A 26,580-nucleotide genomic window follows, 5' to 3' on the forward strand; every position below is an offset into this window, starting at 1 on the left:
CAATCCCAACATTGCAGTCCACGTCAACAACAATGGCTGGATGATGCTTGTCAGAACGGCTGAGTGGATCAGCCCCGTACACCTGTATTTCGGTAGAAGATAAAACAAGATCCAAAAAGTGATTATTGGAGTTTGGAATATTATTAAACTGCTTCAACTGGCATACAGCCATAGCATCCAGCAGCAGCAGTGGTTTCCAGTTATTTGATTGATTGCTAGTCATGTGCAATGAATTAGGGGCCCCTGTCCAGGATAATTCAGGGATATTGTAGTCGCCAATACAAATAAACTCCTCATTAATACCAGTGTTACCAACTACCGTACACAAGTTATCATAAAAAGATTGCTGAAAATTACGAGGCAAGTCAGGAGGCAGATAACATAAACAAATATTAATTTTCTTGTCATTAGAAATACGAGGTAATATAGTCAGCCACAAGTCCTCAACATTGCTCTCCCACGAAAACTGTCGTACAACCTCTATATTTTTCTTTACACCGATTACAATACCCCCACCCTCGGTCTTACTCAAAGAAGTGCTAGACCGATCCCGTCTGTAAATATTATATCGAGAATCCAATAACTCTGAATCACGTACACTGTCATTAAAATTGGTTTCCGTGAGACAAATTATATCGTAGTTATTTGACAATACATTTAAATTTATTTCATTAATTTTGGATCGAACTCTATTCACATTTTGATAAAAAACTAACATTATGAAAAAATATATTATATAGTGGCAAGATTAAAACTAATTAAAAATATAGATATATTTATGATATGCACCCAAATACTCATACTAGGTTATTCAAAGTATCGAGATCTTTAATATATATGCCGCTGGTAATGTCGCTCTTTCGTACGTAGACCCGTCCAAATTTCGTCCAGGCGTACTTATATTGATTGTCCTTAGCAAACCGCCTGGCGGCGGCGAAAAGCTGCTTGCATTCAGGCGACAGATGTTCCACAACGTATATTTTCTGACTTGCGACAGTGATTCCCAGGTGCCGGGAGCTCAGGGTGTCTTTTGGGTTTGTTTTATTAAATCTCCGTACGGCGGATATAACAGAGTCTTTGAGTTTAGGTGATGAAAGTGTAACTAAAATATTCCTGGGCCGTCTAGATGAACTATCCATTTTCGCTACTCTACGACAGGCCTGGATACAGCTGTCGGAGATGGGGCAGCCGACAACCTCGCTGAGCTTTTTGAATAATGACGAGACATTTTCATTTCGATTTTCAGGAACTGCTTGGATTTCGATATTGTAGCTGCGAGCTGACTTGTCCAGGGCAGATACTTTTGTAGATAGGTAGCGTAAGTCTGCGTGTAAGCGTTCACAGTCAGCCTCCAGGGTCTTGATGGAAGCTTCTTTATTAGCAATTCGTGTCTTCAGGGTTTCCTGTTCGGAGTTGAAGAAGTCCGTGGCTACGTTCAGGTCGTCTTTAATTTCTTGGATCATACCGCCCATTTCAGCCCTGACCATTGACTTCACGTCTTCTTTGAGAACTAATCTAAAGTCGTTCATAGAAGAGGCAAGAGTAGTTTTCAATTTTTCATCGAGTAAAGCGCTGATTTTCTCCATAGTGACACCTCCGTTGCACCCTGAACAGCAAGGCCCTGGCTCTGTGGTAGCTATGGATGTTGTGCTATTATCTTGCACATCGAAGGACATGTTCATGTGGCTGTCATCTATAGGCAGCTGATGTTTTCTTACTGGAGTATTATTATTTTTCCTCCGATGGGATACGTTACAACACGAGGGGCAAGTCCATGAAGTTTTATAAGTTGCTGATAGAGATAAGAACTGTTCATCTCTGATGTTAAGACATATATGATGGAAGCAGCTATTACAATCTTTGCAGCGAAGATATTTTTCGCCAGTTATTTCATTCAAGCAACCGTTGCAATTATTCATTGTGATTTACTACACGCTGAAAAGCCCAAAACAATCAGCCCAAGACTATTATGTTTATATTATGATGTCCCTAGCGACACCTAGTGGTATGTGGAGATAAAAAGTTAAACGATAAACATGAATGCATTCACAGTAGAAGCAGACTTGTTAAGCACCTGTAGTGCTTAATCGATATATAGTAAGCAGCTTGCCCGAATGCAATAGTCACGCAGTTAGCCGATAGATGTCGCCAGTGTTATGCTTTAAGCACAGAGAAAGCAGTGGACAAAGATGCTTGCGTAGGCGCAGGGATATGACGTGATCGCAAAAGCAGCTAAGAGATGTCGCTATTATTATGGTTCGCATATGCTTTTCAATTGTAAAGTGACAATGCAAAAATTGATGATATAGAAATGTGCAGCAAAACACTAAGTAATCATCCAAATAACTTGAAGAAGTCCAAATAACTAAGTTCTTGCAAATTGGTATGACTGTGGGGACTAATATAAATGTTTATTGTCACTGATGTGGTTATTAAATGGCACTGTTGACACTGTCACTGGATGGATACAGTACTGTACGGAAGTTCAATGTTTAATGTTCGTGTATTTTAGAATATAGATAAGTTCGAGTGAAAAATATTAACACCTCAAAACGACACTATGATAATGTAGCAGTCTTCACAGTTTTAGATGCACTTCAAGCACTTTTACTATTTTATTTAAATAATTGTACTCAGGAGCTATTTACTGCAAGTGTATGGCGAGTAGCGCCATCTAGCGACATCAATTATTGTTGTATTGTTTCCAATTCATGGCATTATTTTAAGAATGAATAACAAGAATTGTTTGTTTCTCGAAAAGAATTACATGCATTTAAAATAACAACTGATCCCACACTAGGCTAGGTCTGTGTCGTGGGCATTGGGTACAAATCGTTACATTTAACAAATGAAAACATGGCGCGACAATATGGAAAAAAAATCTAAATTAATTTGAATGAATAAATAAATCAATAAAATGAGATAAATGCAATTCAGATTTTGTTTTACTTTATTTTGCTGTGCCCTTACGGGGTTCATGTTTGAACTTCATGTGCCTTTAACACCATATGTACAGTCAAAAGCACATCAAGTTAGTAAGTGAATTTCTATGGCGCGGTAATAGCGGCGAGTTTGCAATGAATTTGGGTGGGTTAATGTGCTGTTGACTGTACAACTTATACACGATATGCTCATAGACAAATTAGAAATATAAAGGAATGTGAAACCTCCGCTGAGCATACATAATCTGTCTTGTATGCAGTTTATGATGAAATGTCACCGGACATAATATGTCTGGTCTGCAGTTGACGGGTCCCGTCGATATATGATTTATATGAGGGTTATATGATTTGAGTTTGAGTTCATTCTATCTAGTTTGCAGTGTGCTTTAAGATTTTTTGAATATTAAGGTAGACGACGTATTTTGTTTTTGGTTGTAAATTGTTCACAATTTTTAATTTTATTATATATGCTAACGCAGAATTTTGTTGCGTCACCGCTTCGAATGAAAACATGTGAAAAGCATGTAAAAATGGGAGAAAGTTGTCTATTATTTATTTGTTTGATAAAAAATTATTGCATAAAATGTAAACGACGATTTCTCTTGGTCTAGAACATTTTACTTTTATATGAGATTTTATTTCACGAACGAACGATTAAACGAACAATAATTATTTTAAGCTTTGACTTAAAATCTAATTTTACACCGCTTACCCATCGGACTTACAAACTTTACGAGAAAACATAAACGTATCCAAGATCGTCTAAACAGTTTTCTTACAGGCAAATTAATCAATCAATCAAAAATACTTTATTTGCTCTATAATCTTAACATGGAATAATCTAGATATGTTACATTGTACATAGGTTTTAATAAAACAAGATTGTGAGAGACTGGTGCTTGAACTAAACGGAGCCTCTAAATAATGAATGAACATTGCAGAGCGCGGAGCTAACGGACCTGGAAGTGCGCGACAGCGCGCTGGAGGCGGCGCACGCGCCGGTGCTGGCGCGCGCGCTGCGGCCGCACGCGTGCCGCCTGCGCGCGCTGTGTCTGCAGCGCGCGGAGCTGCAGGGCGAGTCTCTGCTGTGTCTCGGTCAGTGCGTGTGCTTTGTACATTTACTAGAGCTCGAGTGAAATCATACTAGCTTATGCCCACAACTTCGTATGTGATTAAAAAACAGTTTCCCGTGGGAATTTCAGGAAATCCCTTCTTAGTGCTCCCCTGCACTGTCCTAGGAACCTACACAGCAAATTTCAGCTTTCTACGCCCAGTAGTTTTGGCTGTGCGTTGTCTGTCAGTCAGACACTCAGTAACAGAAGAGTTTTATATGACATAGATTTAAAAAAATGCATATGTCACATCAGAAGGTTTCGTTTCATCTCATTGTTAATTTTCATTTAAATCGGCCCAGTAGTTTTTGAATTTATCCATTACAAACAAAAATACAAATCTTTTCCCTTTATAACATTACTAACGGCCCCTCCCAGCTTCGCTCATGTTAAAACATAATAACCTATACATCTAAACCTTCCTCAGGTGTCCCACTATCTATTGGTGAAAACTGCATGAAAATACGTGAAATAGTTTTTGAGTTTATCGCGAACAAACAGACACACGGGGCATAGGACTTTGTTTTATAAGATTAAGTATTTTTTTTTAGAATGTGACGCGAAAAAGTGCCTATTGAAAGCCAAGAAATTATCTGAATAAATTACACAGCTCCGATCCGAATGCAACCGGGAACACGCGAAGATGAGATAATAAAAGAGTTTACGTGTACAATTTACTAATTTTTTTACCAGAGCGAAGCCCCGTCATTCGGCTTCGCTAGTTAACAATATGCGAGGGTGTGAGTTGATAATTCTATTTGTTTCCACAGTAATAGCGCTCAAGTCGAACAATTCCGTCCGGGAGCTGAGGTTGGGCGACAACCGGCTGACAACCAACGACGCGGCCCAGCTGGCGTCGCTGTTGCGAATTAACACAAGAATACAGCTGTTGGATCTGTCCAATAATCTAATACAGGTGACGCTTTTCATATTTCATTGATTACTTATCTTGACGACATCCGTATTCGTAATTGGTCATCATGCTGGACTGCCACACTGGAGGTCCCGGGTTCGATCCCCGGTCAGCTCAACATGGAAAATTATCTTTTTCAGATTGACCTGGGTCTTGGATGTTTATCTATATATGTATATGTAATAGAATATAGTATTGAGTTAGTATCCCGTAACACAAGTTTCGAAATTACTTTAAGGATAACTCAATCTGTGCGATTTGTTCCTATATGTATATTATCTAATACAGATGTCGTGTTTCATAGTTCATATTCCGGATTATATTCTACCCGTCTACCAAATTTCATAATAATAAGTCCGGTAGATTTTGCATTAAAGAATAACAAACAACACACATATATCCTCACAAACTTTCGCATTTATAATACTAACTGCGCCCCGGGGCTTCACTCCCGTGGGAATTTCGGGATAAAAAGTACCGTGAGTGTTTAGTTAGAATAAACTTAAATCTATATTTATTGTATTCCCACTATATTATTGTATATATTGTATTATATTATTTATATATATTTTAAAAAATGTACATCCAATAGCCGGGTCATTAATTCCACGGATTTCTGCCAAGTGTCAAGGTTACTAACAGGAACAGCTGAGCAGGCAACCTGAACACGCTCAGATGAAAGAGATAAACAATGAACTCTATTGTGTGGTTGCAGGACGCGGGGCTGGGCCACCTGGCCACGGCGCTGTCGGAACAGGCCGTCTCCCCTCCCTCGCACGCCTCGCCCCCCGAACAGTGGCCCGGTCAGTATGTCATACATTGCACAATCCTGTGGATCGAAAGGTCCCAGGTTCGAATCCTACTCGTGCCACATGAGTTTGTATACCAGTCTGACTCATATATAGTAGTTTTCATAGACCACCACTTGGACCGGTGAAGGAAAACATCGTGAGTAAACCTGCACACTGCGGTTGATTATTAACTTGTGTGTGAAATGGAGAAGGCAATGGCAAACCACTCCATTAATAATGCCAAGAAAGTTGTTGCGAAGTTGTTGAAACACACATTCCACGTACGAAATTTTGCTTGCACCGCGATGCATGCGTAACCTAATACAGATAGCGTACAATACTTAATATTTTTATTGCATACCATTAAGTTTATATGGTGTTATAAATAAGCACATATTTATGGACCCTGGCGGGCGCAGCTGCATGAATAGATGAGAGAAGTTCGCGCTCAAAATATATGTTTATAAATTGTAAATTGCGGACTATATATATATATATATGTAAATTGCGGACTATATATATATATATATATATATATATATATATAGTCCGCAATTTACAATTTATAAACATTTATTTTGAGCGCGACCTCTATATATTATTACTCTGTTTATATATATTATTACTCTGTTTATATATTATCTGTTCAATGTATATAGTTAGTGATTAAATATTTACTCAATATAGGGTAAACTTTTCAGTTGTAGGCAGCTACGAGTCTCGGGGTTTGGCATTTCTCGTTCTATGGAACAATCAGTTGACGAGAAACTGCGCGCATCATCTCACCAAAGCATTGGTAAGAAGTTTTGTTAGGTATATACTATGCTATACCATACCATACCATACCATACCATACCATACCATACCATACCATACCATACCATACCATACCATACCATACCATACCATACCATACCAAACTATACTACGCGGTTAGAGCTCTCGGCGTGTGATAATGACGGTTAAGACACTCTCACAATGGTCGGTCATTGGATGGGTGATCAAAATTATCTTTTCTCAAAAAGCTACAAATTACTGATATTTCGGAACGACCGCTGCTGAGAAGAAATGCCGAAATAAACTCATTCAAACAATTGTTTCTTAACATTGTTTTGCTAATAGTTTTCATTGTTATTTAGACGATTTATGGCGACGAATCTAGTATATAATAACGGATCTGTACGTTTCAGAGTTCGTCCCCGTCTCTGTGCGTCCTGAACGTGGGCCGGAACGCGATAGGCGTGGAAGGCGTCCGCGCGCTGTGCTGCGGGTCACTGACCTCGCTGGGGCTGCAGGCGGCGCGGCTCACTGCCGACGCTGCGCATGCGCTCGCGCAGCTGGTGCTGTGCACCTCTGTGCAGGTCTATATAACCGAAATTCAATAGAAAAAAAATATCATTTCAAAGAATAACATACCTTGGCCCTAAATAGACAAGTACGACAATTTAAATAAAAATCTTCAGCAAAAAATCAACTTAAACTAAAACAAAGAAAAAACAGTTGGTGCCGTGTACAGGTGACTGTAACTTAAATAACCAAAATAAATACCTAGAAATTTAAAAGATTATGAAAAAAAAAAACATAATAAAATAGATCTCACTTGCTTGAAAAGATCTACATTCAATTTTTTTTTGATAGCTGTTGAAGTCCCACTGCTAGGCAGAAGCCTTCCCTAAAAACATATAAGCTAAATAAAAGACATATTAAAAAAGACAAAAAATATCGGGACGCGCCGCAACCGAGCGACGTGCCCAGAATGCTTGCAGTATTTTATCTCTGTTATATCTGATATGTACAACCCAACACTATATCGTAAGGCTATTCTGAATTATGATTATTGTAAGTTGATATTTCATTAATAGTAACAACAAACTTGTACACGAGCGAATATTTCAACGACACAAAATTACATTTGCTAAAACGAAAACCCTCAGATAAATATTGTGAATTGTGCAATTAGTGGGAGATAATGAAATTTATTTAATTTTGATTTAATCCGCACAGAGGTTAGACCTGCGCGAGAACAGATTGGGGTGCGCGGGTCTGCAGGCCATAGCGACGGCCTTGAAGGACAACAACACCATCACGCAGATCGACCTCGACGACGTGCCGGTCAGTCACTCTCATCGGTCTAATGTATTGCGAACTATATATACGGGGTCACTGGTATCTGACGCATAACCTTCCAAAGGCGCATAAGGTACATAGAGACTTAACATCTTTTGTTCTACGACTTTTGTCTAAACGTAATAAATACAAAAATTTTCCTTTTTTTTTTTTTAGTTGTAATGTCATTTCTATAAAACGTTAACTCTATGTTCGATTCCGCTACATAACGCTACTGCACTGTTCACGTGTAACGCTACTGTACTCGTGTTGCTTGGACATTACATAGAGTTAACATGTGTAGAATCGCAAAGTAGATTGTATTATTTTATTTGAAAAAAAATAACTAAGAATCACGAAAAGTCGTAGAATAAAAGTTGCTTGTTTTGATGTACCCAAGTAATCTTTAGGAGGTTCTGCGTTTGATACCAGTGACCCAGTGTATAATATAGCTAACAAGGTCCATTACATATTAATTCTGTAGCTACCGCTTGCGACTTCGTACGCATATAAAAATATTTTATGCCGCGTGATATTTTTAGGAAAATTTATTTAAACCGCGAGAAGAGCAAATGCTGGTTTCATATGAATTGATGACTAATGATCATCTGTCATCTTGTGTACAGCTGACAGCACATCAAGATACAACGCGTGCACCACTATGACGCAGTCGTAGCGGCGGGTTTGCAATTAATCATCATAGTTATAAAGTATTTTACAATTGGATGTCTGTTTATCACTACTTATTTATATATATATATATTTTTTAACAAAAATATTGTTAGTAATAATGTAATTGTACTTAATTATAATTGTTCATAATAGTCGTTTTTTAGGTTCTAGTCTGGCTCATAATATTGAATTTACTTTGTTTACTGTAGTTTAAGATTATAATCTGTATTCTATATATCTCTGTCTGTTTATCGCAAACTCAAAAACCTCGGCGCGGATTTTCACGCGGTTTTCGCCAATAGATAGTGTGATTTTTGAACAATATTCAGGAGTATATTATTATGTTTTATCAGTACAGACACCAATAGTCTTTGCTCGAGCGTTTCGTGCTCATTGAAATAACGAATATTCTAAAGAAAACTACACAGTACAGACTTATCTGTATAAATATAGTTTGTTCGCATATTTCTAAAGTAAAATATGATCTTTGTATTAACACGACAGACAGGTAAAGTTTTATAATAATTTTTTTTGAATTAATATAAGAAAAACTGGGTATCGATTCAACGAAGCGGGGAACGGGACCGGGACGTGTCTAAATAAATAAATAAATAACAACGCAAGTGGACATGGTACATGTGACGTGTCAATTACAGGAATCGACGTCAACGTTGGCGGAGCACCGGCTGACGCGCGACATCCGCGCGCGCTGCCGCGGCAACAGCGCGCGCGGCGCCCGCGCGCCGCTGCGCAGGATCAGTCTCACCGGACACGCCGCCGTCTCGCCGGTATCTATTGTGGACCACACATATATATATATATATACATTTAGAATACTAATGGGAATTTCGGGATAACAAAGTATCTTATGTGTTATTCTCAATTATTTTTTTTCCCGTGTACATCTAGTAGATTTCACTTGAAAGACTAACAAATGAACATATATATCCTCACAAACTTTCATATTAATAGTCGTTCCTCGGGGTTTGACTCCAGTGGGGATTTCCGAATAGAAAGTACCCTATGTGTTATTCCAAGTTATATTTAATCCGTGTACAAAATTTCGTAACAATCCTTCCAAATTTCGCGTGAATGAATAACACACATACACACAAACTTTTGTATTTATAATATTAGTAGAATAACGCAATCAGTCCAGATAAGTCCGCCGTTATATATTTATAAAAATAAAAAAATAAAAACAATTTATACATATTTACAAAAATGTCAGTCCCCGCAATCCGTTACCTGGAGCTAGCGTGGCCGGAAGGCACGTGTAGTGAGGCTAGTGTGTGTCAGCAGACGCTGGCGGTGTCGGAGGCGGAGCCGCGCGGACGCCTGCGGTCTCCGCTGCCGTCGCCGGCCGGCAGTCCGGTGCCGGCGCCGCATCACGCCTCGCGCTTCTCCGTATGTTCTCACACATCACACATCACTACCTCCCGACGAAATTTCCGTTCCCTACTTTTTATGCATACAATTTTATGTCATAATTTAACACTGTCATATTTTTACATGTCATAATAATAGTCAGACGACCTCGGTGGCGCAGTGGTAAAGTGCTTGCCTCTGAACCGAGAGGTCCCGGGTTCGATCCCCGGTAACTCATAATGGAAAATGATCTTTTTCTGTTTGGCCCGGGTCTTGAATGTTTATCTATATATGTATTTGTTATAAAATATAGTATCGTTGAGTTAGTATATTATATGCCCTTGAACATTAATTATAGGTTTTTTATTTTCGCTAACCCTGGAACTGGAGATAGAGAGAGGGTTTAGATTATTAAGTTTCTACCAGAGCGAAGCCGGGACGCGTCGCTAGTTAATGATATAACTAATGTGGCATCAATAACATTTCCAGGTAACAAAAGTGACTCCGGACCGGGAATCATTGGACAGTCAGCCGTCCACACCGACTCGACCCTCGTATTGCGCGCCGTCTCGGTTCAAAGTTGTGCAGGTAATACAGTACAGTACAGTACAGTACAGTACAGTACAGTACAGTACAGTACAGTACAGTACAGTACAGTACACTACACTACACTACAGTACACTACAGTACACTACAGTACACTACAGTACACTACAGTACAGTACAGTACACTACAGTACAGTACAGTACACTACAGTACAGTACACTACAGTACAGTACACTACAGTTCAGTACACTACAGTACAGTACACTACAGTACAGTACAATACAGTACAGTACAGTACAGTACACTACAGTACAGTACAGTACACTACAGTACACTACAGTACAATACAGTTCAGTACTATACAGTACAATACAATACAATAAAACACAATGTAAATACTCTTATTATTGCACCAAAAGTGAAAACAAAGAAATACCAACATCTTTGTATGGTATAAAACAAGTCGCTTTTCGCTGTATGTCCGTATGTATGCTTAGATCTTTAAAATTACGCAACGAATTTTGATGCGGATTTTTTTAATAGATAGAGTGATTCATAAGGAAGGTTTCGGTGTACAGTTTAAAAGCCGGGACGGGTTGCTAGTACAATATAAATAAAAGTCAAGATATTTATAACAATGTATTGTTATTTATTATGAGGGACTGACATGCTTGTTAATTTGTATCAATTTCTCTTCTTCATAGTCGTATTCCTCATGGCTGAGGGTCGTGGTCATTACATGGAATGAAACACACACAACAACTTTCTTGGCATTATTAATGAAGTGGTTTGCCATTGCCTTCTCCATTTTACACACAAGTTAATAAATAATCAACCAGTGTGCAGGTTTCCTCACGATGTTTTCGTTTTCCTTCACCGGAAGCAAGTGGTGGTCGATGGAAGCTACTATATACGAGTCAGATTTGTATACAAACTCATGTGGCACGAGTAGGATTCGAACCTTGGGACCTTTCGATTCACAGGCGGGCGTCTTAGCCATTACACCACCACCGCTTCAATCTTATAATGTATGCTTTAAGTTAGAAGGACCTTCGACCTTTAGTTTGTAGCCAGTAGTTTGTAGCTCGTGAGAAATTGCTATTTAATATAAAAAAGGGCCTGTGAAGGTCTAATTTCTGAATTTATGGTTCGAATTAGAACATAAGGGTACCTTTTATCTCCGAAACTTAATTGTTGCCGTGGGAAATATAAATAGGCGAAGACGCGGGTGAAAGCTGTTCATGAATAATAATAATTACAATGTCATAATTTTTTCCAGGTCGCAGAACCGCCCCAAATACAAGTGCAGCCTGCCTCCCAGCCGAGACGGAACACCTCGCGATTCTCAGTCACGAGGAACTACGACTCTGTTTACAACCCCACTGTCCCAGCAGTGGGCAAACCCGACCGCCCAGAGGCCAAACCCAGTCCCGAAAGCTTGACCAAAACCGCTTCCTGCCCCAACGTCGATATCCAGTCAGAAAACTTGCCCACTGGTGGGCTAAACCCAGCGTTGGACAAAGACGAAAAATCTACACCCAAAGCGGACTTAGTCAAGACTGAGTCGTGTCCAGTCGTGGGCGAAACTCATGAGAAACACGAAACGAATTTAATGAAAACTGAATCTTGCCCAGCAATGAACGAAAGTGACAGACCCGAAGCGAAGCCCAGTCCAGAAGTTCTGGAGAAAACATTGTCTTGCCCAGCTGTGGTCCTGAACGAGCCCCAAATCGAGTCAACTCTTACGGAACCTGTGAAAAATCAAGCGGTCGATGAAATGAAAGCAACAGATGAGCCAATGGAAGCATCAACAGATGACAAAAATGTCACTAGTGACGCTTTAGATGTTAAATCTAATGAAAATCCTGAAATAATGCCCAATTGTAATATATCAGATAATAACGATAAATCTCAATGCGAGACAAGTGATAATAACTATGACCAAAATGTGCGTGATGCCAAATATGATAGTACTGAAAATAGTGATATTAAAAGTATTAACAGTGATAGTGTAGTGTCTATTGTAGATAAAGTAGAAGAAGTGACTCATAATGAGGAAATTGACGATGATGTGCGTAAGACAGAGACGAAGTTAGTTAAAAATACATTAGAAGTAAGCGAGACAGAGAAGGTTGATGTGAGTGTTGCGATGACAGTCACCACGGAGTCCAAAGGCCAGCCGAGGGAGGTGGAACACAACACGAAGAAGGAACAAGTTGCGATGAAGCAGATCGAAGCGATAACTGAAGACCTCGGTAACCTCATTCAAGAAATGAAGGATTTCACCACAAAGACCTCCAAAACAGACTGCACCAATACTGATTTAGATGTACCTGCGATACGTGGTAATATAGTTCTTAAGAAAAACAAGAGTGAATCGAGTTTAGATAGCCCCGATTTAGAAGTATCTAGACTTATGAACAAAAAGTTGATAGAGAGTCCATTTCGAGACAGTAGTTCCTCTTTGGAGATATCGGGGAGCTCCGTTGAAAGTTTGAACGCATGTGAGAACGTCCAAAAACCTATCATCATACACGAATCTGTGGTTTCTGATACTGAATTGGATAGGAGAAAACCCGACCATGTTACGTTGTCGACTGAGAGCAGTATAGATTCGAATACCAGTGAGATAACGCCAGTGAACTGCGGCAACTTCTTGAATATGTCGGTTAGTTCGAACGAGAGCGTGTCGCCTATTATTTTTGGCAAAAGCAAGAAAATTCACGATTCCTTGTCGAGTTTGGAGGCGAGTGTGAGCTCTTTGGACTCGGGGAGACACGATAAGATCATGATAAACTCAGCGGATTCGGGCATAGAGTATTCTTTGCAGAATCCTTCGGAGAATAAAGACGATAACTCGTCGAATGAAGGCACGTTAACTAATAACTCCAGTCTGAAAGACTCTGCCAGAAGCGACATCCATGATACGCTGACGTCGCCTAAACGGGCGTCGTCTCTGCTTGATGTGCCAGCGTTGAGAAATAAAGGGTTGGATCGTATGAAAAAGATGTCCTGGGTCGCTCCGTCTCCTAGCTTCCATATCCCACGCCCGGAGCCCGAGAAAGAGACGAAACTACCAACGAATTTGGAGAAATTATTGAGTCTCTTTCAACATCCGAGCAGTTTATTTTCTCGTTCGTCCGATGACGAGAAAAAGACAACTTCCAACACTCCGCCTAGGAAAGACTCCTCATTGACAAGTGCTTTTTGGTCCTGGGGAAGCACCATAGAGAAGGACGACAAGGAAGACAGAGATAGCTCATCCGAAGCCACAGATTCAACATTATCAGAACGAATCCAAGTCTCATTCGTTGACGAATCGTTTTCGAAGAAATTGGACAGCAAAACACCTTCAACCGACACGGACACACTCAGCGAGTTCCATCTACAGAACTCCGAGGAAGAGAGGAACTACAAAGTTACCCACAGTACCACCGATGAATTAGTACAAAAGTTAGTTTTAAGTACAGATACAGGCTCAAACGGCAACCAGACCCGAGCTAGTGATATCATAGATCTCAGAAAACCCAACGATTTAAATAAAAACGTTGTTAGTACAGCCACAAGCGACGGCAAAGTTGAGGAGAAGGATGAAATAGCACAACCCAGAACATTCGCTGCGGTTCTTAAGTCCTCCGGCTCAGAGAATTCTCTAGATAAACAGAACAGTCCTGAAGGCCAACCCGTGGACAAACTTCCTAGCAAAGTTATTAGAGGAATCAAAGAAAACATCAGTCCGGAAAGCACTTTGACCTCAAGCATGAGCAACACTAAAGCGCTAGCTATAGAATTGTCCGAGAGACAGATAAAAAATCAGCCCATAGTCAATGCTGTTTGGGAAGTGACGGATAAAAGTGATTTTAAATCGGACGATGTTAAATGCCAGAGCGATTTGGCGCCGATAGCGACGATTGAGGAGACTTGTGAAGAGAATCTGGTCGTAGATTTCATTGATGACGCGAAGTTCGACGACAAAAACACTTCTGGAGACAGCGGAGTGACGTCGCTAGAGGGCGCGGCTGACGACAGGAAATACAACAAAATCATAGACATGACCAGCGAGCTAGACAACGTTGATTTAGGAAAAGACGCGCTTGCATATTTAATTTATGAGAATCAAGAGTTCGACGATAACAACCAGAGTTTAGCGCAAGAGTTGAAGGATGCAGAGATTAAAGAATTGTTGGACACGTCACCGGAACTCGTCGTAGACGAGGCTATAGAAATACCAGAGATATTCACGACAAGAGATTTGAAAATAAAGTCGCCAGTGATACCGGAGCGGGCGAAACTTAAAAAGTCTAATTCGTTAGAAGAATTGTCCGTTCAAGACGAGAAAGATGGTCCGAAGACGAAAACTATAGCTTTTAAAATGCCCGAAGTGACGACGACACCTAGGGACATTCCTAGGAATAGATTACGGACAAGATCCGGATCGAGTCCGAAGTCTTTGCCCGAGAGTTTGAACAAGCCGTGTCCGTTAACTAAAATGGACTCAATATTGGGTAAAAAGAAAAAGAAAGTCTCGTCTTTGGGCAAAATGGCGCGCGATTCCCTTCTAGCGTTGAACATGACTGAGGAGGAGATAGCGGAGTTTAGGAAATCCTACAAATTAACGTCGGTAGAGAGTTTGAAGTCTCTAGAGTCTGTGTCAGAGGACGCCAATTCCCAAAGTGGTAATTCTGTGGACTCGAGATGTAGGTCTTGTTTGAGAATGTCGCAGGAGAGCCTCATGTCTTTAGACTCCATCTCCGAAGACTGCCGATGTACCGACGAAGCGAAACCCGGCCACTCGAATAGATAGATTTCGATATTATAATGTAATTCGGCTTTTGTCCATAGCCGGGTTATATCGCTCTTACTAACATTCATTGAAAAATGAGCCTTAAAACGTTTTATTTAGACATATTTGTCACGAAGAGTTATAAGCAATCAGGTTTGTCAATGTAAAATATGTCTTAAGCATACGCTTGCAAAGCTCAGATTTCAATGAGCAATTTTACGTGGGAGTGATCTCGTATAGGCTACACTGTAATTAAATGGAGTATGCGGTGAAACAATTTAATAAATAAAATGTCTTTGTCGTTTGTATGTTATTGTTACCAGAATGACAGAAATAAATGACTTGGCTAACTCCGTTTGAATTTACGTGTTAAGTTTATAATGTTATCTATTCGATCATTGGTCGCGGGTCGCGATGTGTACAATATGGCTTTATCGTTTCATAATTACTGGTTGTAATAAACTATATAATATGTGTACAGACATTTGTGTGTAAAGATTTTTAAATTCACCGCCAAATATTCGAAAGGTATTTTGCGAGTTCCTCGAAATTCCGACGCAATGAATGCTTGAGACAGCATGTTATATTTAAAGGAATTGTTTAAAATTCTTTTGAATCTTTGGCTGTGTTTGCGGATTTTACATAGCTTTTTATTAAATCGCATATAATCCTTGTTAAAAAATTTTGTAAAAAATATTACATATGAATAACAAAACCGGAGCCTGTAACCTTTCACACACATATTATCTATATATACGCGTTTCTCTCGGCATGCTTAGGAGTTGTGTATTTAACATATATGTGGTTGCATTATAATATTTCCTGTCTATATATAATTTTTAGGAAATCATTTAAACAATACGAAGCGGTGTAAAATACGCTAAACACAAACAGCTTTAAGTTTCACCGTCATTTAAACTGTTATATAGCAGAAACATTGCGCGAAAATGGAAACACTTAAAAATACCAAAAAATATTTTTTTAAAACCCTTTTAAAAAAAAAATACAAAATCCCTTTTTATATCGTTCAACTAAGTTATTTAAATTCAAATTCAAATCATTTATTCAGAAATTAGACCCTCACAGGCACATTTTTCTCGTCAATATTTATAGTTATTTCTCACAAGCTACAAACTACTGGCATTTCGGAACGACCACTGCTGGGAAGAAATGCCGAAAGAAACTCATTTGAACAGTGTTGATCCCTATCATGCCAGTTATTCAAAATGGACTGATAAAAAGGTAAACAAAAAAAAACGACAATACAAACCAAAAATATTAAGTAAGCGACATGACTCCATAAAACAACACCAACAAAAAAATTAAGTTTAATAGAAAATTCTTATTCATAGTCGTATTCCTCATGGCTGAGGGTCGTGGTCATTACGTGGAATGAAACACACGCAACAACTTTCTTGGCATTATTAATGGAGTGGATTGCCATTGCCTTCTCCATTTCACACACAAGTTAATAATCAACCAGTGTGCCGGTTTCCTCACGATGTTTTCCTTCACCGGTAGCAAGTGGTGGTCTATGAAAATTACTGTACATGAGTCAGATCGGTATATAAACACATGTGGCACGAGTAGGATTCGAACCTGGGACCTTTCGATACACAGGCGCGTCTTAATAGAAAATATGAACAAAGGAATAATGAGAAATAGTGTTTTTTTTTCGAGGTTTGTTTACCTTTTGTCTCAGTCCAAGGGTATAATAGTATAACTTGATGTTCTAACTATGTTTATCCTCAAAATCAATATATCCACATACCAACTATGAGTACTTAAAAAAAATTACATGTGCCGTCTTGCCATTGTAATATGCACCTACAGTGCAGCGAATTAGGTTCAAATTTGATTGCTATGGTCAGTTTAAATGGTTGGAGAGACCCACAACCTACGGGGTACGACACAATGTTGTATGAACCGATTCGAATAAGTAACCATTTGATACATTAGATGACTAGATATTTCGCTAATACATAAACTTATACTTATTAATGTTATGTGTTCACGAATTTTGATGGATTTTTGTACGGAATAGTGACTCCAGGACAGATTATGTGTGTTTGTTTAAATAAATATATTATATATTAGGACAAATCACACAGATTGTGTTATCAAAGTTCGAAACTTGAATATAGTATCGTTGAGTTAGTATCCCACAACACAAGTTTCGAACTTACTTTGGTAACTCAATCTGTGTGATATGTTCCTATATATTTATTTGTTATTAAGTCCACATATTGTTAGCTTACAGTAACCTATGTACTTGTATTTTTCTTGTATTAATTGATATTTTTATTTATTGATCATTTTCGTGCAATAAAGTTATTGCAAACAGACAAACAAAAATTTTCATAGATACAATATGCATGTATATAGCGAAAGATCTAGAAACGTGAAGTGCCATTGGTTACCGTCGTCGGTTTAAGTGTTTATAATATGTAATAAAAAGCTCAATATATCAAATTGATATATTGAATTTCTCTTGAAAGTCTATTTTAAATGTAATATATTTAAATACCCTGTTATTGATATGAAACGGAAAAATATCCCAATATAAAATTTGAAAATGAAGACGTTTTAGCTCAGTTTTCAAATTCTTAATTCAATTTAGGATGATATACATCACTTATTGACGTAAAAAAAAATACTTAAACTGAGTCTACTGCCGATTTCCAAAAGTGAAGAAGAAGCGGCGCAACAAACTTCACCGCGGCCTTTTCACCAACGCCAATGTTTACAAAGTTTACAATTCGAACATGTAAAACTGGATACGTGAAAAACTTAAAATATATGTTTTGTCACTATCGCACTTTATAATATTTGCCATTGACAGAAAGAGACGAAACATACTTTAGCTTAAAGTGTGTTTTAATTATTTTATGAATAAAAAAAGATTAGAATATAAAAAGCGCTGTATCCTACTGATTGGCAACACTGTGTTTATCAACCAATCTCGACCGCTCTATTTTATATGGCAATAATTAAAAAAAAAATTGTTTCATTCGTTTTCTGCTCTTTCTGTGACACATAACTGGACACTAACGTCACCATCACGTGGCGATGCCGGTAGTCACAGTCTACTAAACCGAAAACGGTGGTCACCAAAATCTTCATAGTAGACTGTGACTACATTGCGTAATGGAAAACTGTAATAGTTTGCAATAAATTCCTTTATCTAGCGTAGAATAATTTGGAAAGAGGATTTTTTAGTTTTTGCAAATAAACAAAAGTTATTGGTAAAAATGTGTTGGTGGCGCTAGTGTGCAGTTATGTAATAATAATAATAATTTTATTCACTAAAAAAGTTAATATCATTATTAGTTATGTATACCTTAAAGACAAATTGTAACTATTGAGCGTATAAAAAAGGTGTAATTTTATTTTATACGGCTAAAATCTGCTAAAATGCCTTCAAAATATTTTAAGGGGAGATTATTTTGTTTCGTTCTATGAGAGGGTTATCGATAATTTTCAGAGCAAGTGAAGTTTTTAATACAAAATCATCGTTGTTAGCTAATCTTCATACGTATTAAAAGTACGTTGCGTTTTGTGTTCTGTTGTGTTTGTTAAAATCAACGTAAATTTGATGTTGATTTTAATCGGCGCGCCGCTGACGTTCTGACAAAATGGCGTACTTTGCGTTGACGGTGCAACCCACCCTAGAAATTATGCTAAAGACTTCATTAGCTCTGAAGAAAATCTAAATATAATGGAATTTATTTAAAAGGACGACCATTTACTGAAAACAAATACTATTTTTCTGCGGAAATAGATATATGTAACTCCAGCTCCACGCTGTCGCCGAACTCGGACACACGCCGACGCGAACGTGTAAACATTGCGTAGCCAGTACCAGTGCTTGTATTTACCGCAATGGAAAACCAGCAATGTATACCGAATCCGCCAAAGTTTGGCGAACTGTTCGACGGCAGTGTGGAGCCGGTGTGATGTATCATTATGGCTTTAAGAAAAGAGATTGCTCAAAAAAACTCAAAAAGTCCAATGCATCGGGGACCCGTATCGGGTCGCAGACGTCCAAGGACTGCGGTGTTTGCTTACCGTCAGACAATCATCGTGTTCTTTTGCCCGCTATACATTAAAAAGCGATGAAAACGCATGTGTTAATGTATCTGTTTAGTCTAAATTCACACATTAAAAATATATAAAATTTCACGTAAATTATTACTTAATAATTTTTAAGCTACTAATGGCGGCTTGTACTTGATTGACCTATAAAATGAGAGGCCTTTTAAATAATTTCTATAGGAAATAAACAATTTGTATATAGACACGGTTATTCTAATCTTCAATACATTAAATGTTTTAATAATTATGTGTTACTTAATTTTTGTCTTTTTTTAATCTCTCGTCTAATTTAGATTTTTAACAAAACGCAGCAATGTTTTACATAAAAAAAGTGTTCCTACTTCCAGGGTAGGTACAGTCAACAGCACATCAAGTTACCTTGCATGAACCTCTATGGCGCGGATATAGCAGCGAGTTTGCATTGAACTTGTGTAGGTTGACGTACTGTTGACGGTACATCCAATTTTTCTTTTTTTAATTCTTACAGTTTTGCTATGCTAGCTTGACTAATAATGTATATTTACGAAATTATAGTTTTCTAACGCTTCGTCGCAAATTGTCTACTAGTGACAATTTGACATTTTGCCTTTTTAGGTATATTAAGTAGTACCCTCATAATAGAAGATATTAAAAAAGGGGCAAATTTATACATTCTGCGAGGAAACGCCACTTCTTTACCTTGGGGACATTTTGCCAAAGGCATTTTGCGACGAAGCGTTTTTTTAATTCCAACAGTCTATAAGCTACACCAATGACGGACGGACAGACATGATTAAATTAGAACGGTTCCTTATTAACTTCGGAATCCTAAAATGGCGATTTACATCTGTTGTACAATATAGGGACGAATTTTTATTTCGATAACTATTCGAAGGCTATTATATTATTAGAAACACCAGTGAAAAAATTTTTGTGATAATGACAATACCTTCAAAGATATGACAAAAATAAAATCACACATTTTTGGACTCGTCCAAACATGAAGCCTTTGGACGAGTCCCAAAATGACTCGATATTCTAACGTCACGATTGAGTAACATCTTACGAAAAAGGCTGCGTTTGTTCGACAGCTACACTTATAATTGCCTTTATGATAAATTTTAATAAAAATTGTTTCAAATTTAGATTTTACGATGGTTGAATTTGTTTTTGAAACTTTATTATTTTTTAATATTCTTAATATTTTTGGATATTCCAACCTACTTTAAATGTTCGGATAATAATCCAGCAACATTGTTACAGTATATGAATTATCACAACTATATATATTTTATCTAGAGCATATTTACATATTTTTTATAATGTTCTGACCTTGTCATCTACCCTATATCCTCTCATAAAAAAATATTTTAATTCAAATCATTACCTCCTTAATATTTTTATTTATGAAATTTAAATAAATATTTTACACATTAACCGGAAATAATTTTGAAATTAAATAATAATTATTATTATGCGAAAAGAAAAAACAACATAAATAATAGTTTCAATTTATTCCATTTGGAACTTAAATACCAACGTCGTACGGCCCAAAATCCCAGCTGCCCTCTACCGGCCAGTTGTGCAGGAATCGCTTGCTCCTCGTGGTCTGGTTGATTGGCAAACCGAGTCTTCGCATCAAAAACTGCTGCCGGTAACTGGGAATAGGTAAGTACTTTATTTTTTTTTGTTTTATTTGGAAGGCCAACAGCCATATTTACGTTATTTAGAAATTGTTACGACCTCGGTGGCGCAGTGGTAAAGTGCTTGCCTCCTAACAGAAAGGTCCCGGGTTCGATCCCCGGTCGGGTCATGATGGAAAATGATGAATGATCTTTTTCTGATTGGTTTGCAATTGGTGATTGGTTTGTTTATCTATATATGTATTTTACATAAAATATAGTATCGTGGAGTTAGTCATAACACAAGTCTCGAACTTTGGGGCTAGCTCAATATGAGAAATATCCGGTCATTTATAGGTCCTCACAGAGATGGAATCATTTCCAAAATCAGTCGTTCATAAAATTTACATTACCACATTGCATATCTCGCGCGCTGGGCACCTGTCTAAATCTATGGTACAGATATACCTACTGATATTACGTGCGCCCGCTCATAAATTATTTTTTTCAATATTTGGGGTTCCAAACAACGTATCGTGATGGTTTCTTCGCGATACTTGCTTAGATATCATATAAGATTTTAAGTTAGATCTGTTATAACTCATGAAATTCCATCCAATACTTTTGCGTGATACGCGAACAAATACATAAAAAATCTAAAATTGTTTTGGCTTCTATTAGTCTCATATTTATCTGTAATATCTCCTATGTACGACATAGCCAACTTATAGTTTTATTATATGTAGTACTAGTGGCCCGTCCAGGTTTCGCTCGGGTTAGCCTACCTGCTTTTTAACATTGCTTCCATTCTTCTTAGCGATGATGGTAACGTTCCATTTGGAGGTAATTTTTTGGGAGATTTATTCGCTGTCTTCTTCTTTTGTTGCCTCTTGAGTATTGCTGCATACATTCATTTTATGAAAGTACCTATTAGCTGAACATTCGATGTAATTATTTTTTGTATATTTGCATATTTGATTTTACTTTGTGGAGTTCCACCTAGTGCTTGTCAGGTACCCTATATTTTTCTCATAATTTATTTTATCCTATTATTCATTGGCGGTTTTGGCATAATAGGCCTATTGTAACGCATATTTTTGGCATACGGGTAGGTACATGTTGCATAATAACCTTGTAGTTTAGTCATGCTTCAAATAGTTACGCGTAATAACGTTATGCTTAAAACTCATAATGCCATATACATTACTTATTACAATGTCTTAAATTTTGATGCCTTTTGCTTGTCATGTTGTGTGTACACGTTTTTGGATCACAGTCTGAGTCATAACTTTTGTTATATATCTACAATCTACTGTGTTATATACCTACTGTTATATATGTCTACTCGACACATAAGTTGAACCAAAATGGTGGCCGTCAGCGCAGGTTAGAGATGAAAGTATTATAAAGGATTTGTAGTGGTTATTATTTATGAAAAAAAAACGAGTAGGTATTTTGAATTTTGCGGGAAATCATGAAAAATCCCATAAATAACACTTTTATCTCTAATTAAACCTGCGCTGACTGACGGCCGCCATTTTGGTTCAACTTATGTGCAGAGGATTGTACTTATCTGTTAAAATTATAATGATGGCAACCTACAACCGGTTGCAATATTATACTTTTAACATATATACCTCAAGAAGTAAATAAAAATTGCTGGCTTGATGTCGTCAGGGATGATTATGTCAAACAAAGAATGCTGAAAAGAAACGATGAAAGGGAGAAAAAGTAAGAAACGAGCCCTGGGCTCCGGCGCTAAATGGCGGAATCAACGTTAAAATTAGAGAGAGCTGAAAATGCGTTTTCATTTTGACGACCTCGGTGGCGCAGTGGTAAAATTCTTGCCTCTGAACGGAGAGGTCCCGGGTTCGATCCCCGGTCTGGTCGTGGTGGAAAATGATTTTTTTCTGATTGGCCCGGGTCTTGAATGTTTAATATATTTAGTATTTGTTATAAAATATAGTATCGTTGAGTTAGTATCCCATAACACAAGTCTCGAACTCACTTTGGGGCTAGCTCAATCTGTGTGATTTGTATATTTATTTATCATTTCGAGATCACGAAATGAGACAAAAGAGAGAGAGAGAATGTAAATATAATACCTCTATTAATCTTCTCGGCTCCCTTAACTGGATATGTGTCGTTTGTGAAGAAGCTTATGATAGCATCACAGTATTTGTGTATGGAAGCCTCGTAAGTGAATATGTGCTCCATAGTGAGGAGGAAATGAATCGGACGTATCTCTCGGATACCTGCAATCAGAATCTAGGTTATATACTTATTAATATTTTTGTTCCAAGTATTAATAGACTTGTTAACAAATGGCGAAGTTTTCTAGCTCGGGTGAAAATATTACCCTACTAATATTATAAATACGAAAGTTTGTGAGGATGTGTGTGTATGTAGGTATAGTATGTATTTCTATTACTCTTTCATGGAAAATCTATGTAATCGTTATTGTGTTACACTTTGTAGTGATCTTCAGTTTCTTTTAGGCTTAGGAGAGGAAATTAACACCTGAAATTGAAGGTTGATTGAGGGATATAGTGGAGAGGAAGACCTGAAAAGAGATGGAAGGAAAGATGTGTTAGGAACGACATGAATATATTGGGTGTGGATAGAAGAAAAAAGTGTGTCACATTTTAGGTTTACGGGGAGATTTTAGCCGATACGTTAAACATTGTTTCTCATACCTGGGCCAACGAAGCCCGATTTCCCGGAAGCCTTGTCCCTCCATTGGTAGTAGTGCTCCATCATCCTGCGGTATTTCTCACGCACTTTGCCTGAACACGTGCACATAGAAAGCTATAAACTGAGTAATATCTTTAATTTCGCTCATAATATAATGTGCGTATCCCAATCCCAACTAATATTATAAATTCGAAATTGCTTATTAACCAATCTTCTTGAAAGTTCGCATGTATTTAAGAAGTTCGCATGTATGGAGAAGGAAATAGGGTACCTTTCATCCCGGAAAAACTATTGTTCCCGTGGGATTTGCGAAAAACCTGTATTCTATTGAAGGTGGCGTTAAATGCAAGTTTTATAACATTGCAATATACAGCACTAGATGGCGCTGTGTGTATTTTAAATGCGCTATGGATGTATTATTCCAACTATCAAAATCCCATTTTAATACGAAAAAAAACTGTTCCTGAGGGCATTTAAGCGGGCGAATTGATACTGAACAGTTTCTACAGATTCCAGTCTAATTTACTGTCAGGTCCAGTGAAGCATCTCCACATGTAATATGACGATAAAGGATTTTATTTTTCCTATCTTTTAAAATTAGTAGTATCCTTGACCTTGGAATTGTATAGCATGTAACTACTACTATAAACCTATTGTCGGCTACTGTTAACGTTATATTTATGGTCTATAACATTGGTTACCATAGGACAGGCATGTTGCCTAGTGTGGGACCAATTGTATAAGCAATGTAGCAAAGTTTTATTTATTTAATAAATTTCATTTCATTTCATTTCGAAGTCGCGAGTAAACAGCTACTTATAAATATATGAGAAGAAACGAGAGAGCGCAGACATCTTCTGTCCCTTTCACATGCCCGGCCCAATCTGCCATTGAGATTAGCTAGATATGGTCGAGAAGTTGTATGGAAATGATCTCATTTGGTCACATTTGTCCGTCGTTGATAGAATCCGATAGTAACGATGCGGCTACGAAAACCTTATGAGCACTATTTATAGAAGTGTTTATTCTTATGAATGCATATAGTAGATACCCGAGGTAACCTACTACCGTAACGGCGTGAAACATAAAACACGTAGCACGTCGTTGCGTCCACACCCCTATTTTTTACACGGTGGGGACAAAATATGGAAAAAGATGAAAGATGTAAGAGATCCCTACATGGGATAAGCCGCCATTGTACAATGTATCCTTCTTGTATTAATTTAATGAATTATTTAATGTACTTATTTTCGTGCAATAAAGTTATTACAAACAAACAAGATGTCTCTTTCGAATACGTAGCACGTTAGGTTCTAACGTCCGCATGCTGTCAGCTCGTTTTTACTTTCAATATTCATTTCGCTACAACTTTTGAACGGCTGAACCGATTTTCATGAAACATGGCTAAGAACACTCGGGATAGAACTATCTATGACAAAAAAAAAAAAAAAAACTAAACGAAAATCGGTTCATCCGTTTGGGAGCTACGATGCCACAGACAGATACCTACACAGACAGACACGATGAACTTATAACACCCCTCTTTTTGCGTCGGGAGTTAAAAAAGAGAGAACGTATCACGTTCTCGTAATAACGTATTCTATGTTTCATGCTACAACCTGTATTAAAAACAAAACAAACAACAAATATTACATACAACCTTACCCATAATATATCCGACTTGGTAGCTGATTGAGTCTGAGTGGTAATCTCTGATGTCCAAGATGTGTCTGACCTTCAGAGTGGCTGTCATGAGCAACTCGTGAGATATATTCCTCATTTTGTAACGATTCTCCAGCCCTACATTATCCTTCGTATCCCACGGCTCTTCTATATTGCCCCACCACCAATAACTCTGCGTGTTGCTTAGCAACAAGATAACTAAAAAATAAAAATTTTATGTTAACAAAACCAAAAAAAAATATAATTTCCAATGAAAAGAGAACTTGAAACGAGACAAAAATAAACTGAATTAAAACAAACAAAATTGCCACTATTTGACATTCTGTATTTTTTTGTTTCATAATTTAATAATTTACATAACGTCACTTCGAAGAAGAACTATATAATCCTCGGCACATAGGTTGAACCAAAATGGCGGCCGTCAACGCAGGTTTAATTAGAGATGAAGTTTTAGAAAGGATTTTTAGTGGTTATTATTTATGAAAAAATAAACGAGTATTTTGAATTTCGCGGGTAACCGCGTAAAATCTCTTAAAATCTAATTAAACCTGCGCTGATGGTCACCATTTTGGTTCAACTTATGTGCCGAGTATTGTACATACGTATTATGAGAGCAGATGAGCGAAAGTATATCATTTTACGCGCGCTTAGGTTTCGTAATTCAGATCCTGCGCACGGCACTGCGATTTAATGCCATACCAATTAATTCCAAACCACAAATTTGTTCATGTTCAACTAGTTGCTTGCTACAGCAGTTTAATAAACAGCGCGTAGGTACTTACTTACTTTGCGTTTTATTAACTGTTAATCCTATCATAAATTTTCTATAATGCCGGTAACACATTATTGTCAAACTCAGAATCCGACGCCAATTCACAAATATTGCGTAGTTTGTATGAGAGCTCTGATTAACCGCAATAGAAAATCAGCAATGTATATCGGAATCCGTGAAATTGTTCAAAACTATGTAGGTATAGCCGGCATAACATTAATTGCAAACTTGTTTTATAATCAATAAAATAGTATTTACCAAATTAATTAATTTTGGGGTTAATATGTGGTCCTCTGGCGTAATTTTTCAGTGGCCAGGAATTTTTATTTTGTACCATCCAAATAGGTCGACGTAAATCGGAGCATACCTAGATCTTTTTCGACTTAAATAACGACTATGTATACTTAAAACTTTCGAAACTGAGCAAATTGGGTCTTAATTTTGTTTTAGACGATAAATTGTTGCTACTGACGTCTATTATATGTAGGTAAAAAGTTTTCA

General features: G+C 37.6%; 3 protein-coding genes across 3 annotated transcripts in view; 1 reads left to right on the plus strand and 2 right to left on the minus strand.

Moving 5' to 3' along the window:
* The window catches only part of LOC128682008 (uncharacterized protein), a 37,550-nt gene extending 17,962 nt beyond the window's left edge, over positions 1-19,588 (plus strand). The window contains exons 5-14 of the mRNA XM_053766430.1: positions 3,884-4,037; positions 4,825-4,970; positions 5,683-5,770; positions 6,460-6,554; positions 6,949-7,119; positions 7,763-7,870; positions 9,193-9,324; positions 9,839-9,943; positions 10,394-10,492; positions 11,731-19,588. Coding sequence (XP_053622405.1) covers positions 3,884-4,037; positions 4,825-4,970; positions 5,683-5,770; positions 6,460-6,554; positions 6,949-7,119; positions 7,763-7,870; positions 9,193-9,324; positions 9,839-9,943; positions 10,394-10,492; positions 11,731-15,255 — 4,623 coding nt within the window. The 3' untranslated portion in view covers positions 15,256-19,588. The remainder of the gene's footprint in view (positions 1-3,883; positions 4,038-4,824; positions 4,971-5,682; positions 5,771-6,459; positions 6,555-6,948; positions 7,120-7,762; positions 7,871-9,192; positions 9,325-9,838; positions 9,944-10,393; positions 10,493-11,730) is intronic.
* On the minus strand, positions 531-2,686 carry LOC128682016 (uncharacterized). Its single transcript, XM_053766465.1, has 2 exons — positions 2,547-2,686; positions 531-1,935 (listed from the first exon to the last, which is right to left on the minus strand). The coding sequence occupies exon 2, from the start codon at positions 1,917-1,919 to the stop codon at positions 798-800; it is 1,122 nt and encodes a 373-aa protein (XP_053622440.1). The 5' UTR covers positions 1,920-1,935; positions 2,547-2,686; the 3' UTR covers positions 531-797.
* A 1,215-nt stretch (positions 19,589-20,803) lies between the features above and the next one.
* LOC128682020 (uncharacterized) lies at positions 20,804-26,085 on the minus strand. The gene is made up of 6 exons (XM_053766474.2): positions 25,910-26,085; positions 25,290-25,505; positions 23,627-23,716; positions 23,036-23,185; positions 21,716-21,830; positions 20,804-20,966 (listed from the first exon to the last, which is right to left on the minus strand). The coding sequence occupies exons 1-6, from the start codon at positions 25,941-25,943 to the stop codon at positions 20,837-20,839; spliced, it is 735 nt and encodes a 244-aa protein (XP_053622449.1). The 5' UTR covers positions 25,944-26,085; the 3' UTR covers positions 20,804-20,836.
* Positions 26,086-26,580: the final 495 nt, after the last annotated feature.

The sequence above is a fragment of the Plodia interpunctella genome, chromosome 29 (assembly GCF_027563975.2).
Source record: "Plodia interpunctella isolate USDA-ARS_2022_Savannah chromosome 29, ilPloInte3.2, whole genome shotgun sequence".
In the NCBI taxonomy this organism is placed as follows: domain Eukaryota; kingdom Metazoa; phylum Arthropoda; class Insecta; order Lepidoptera; family Pyralidae; genus Plodia; species Plodia interpunctella.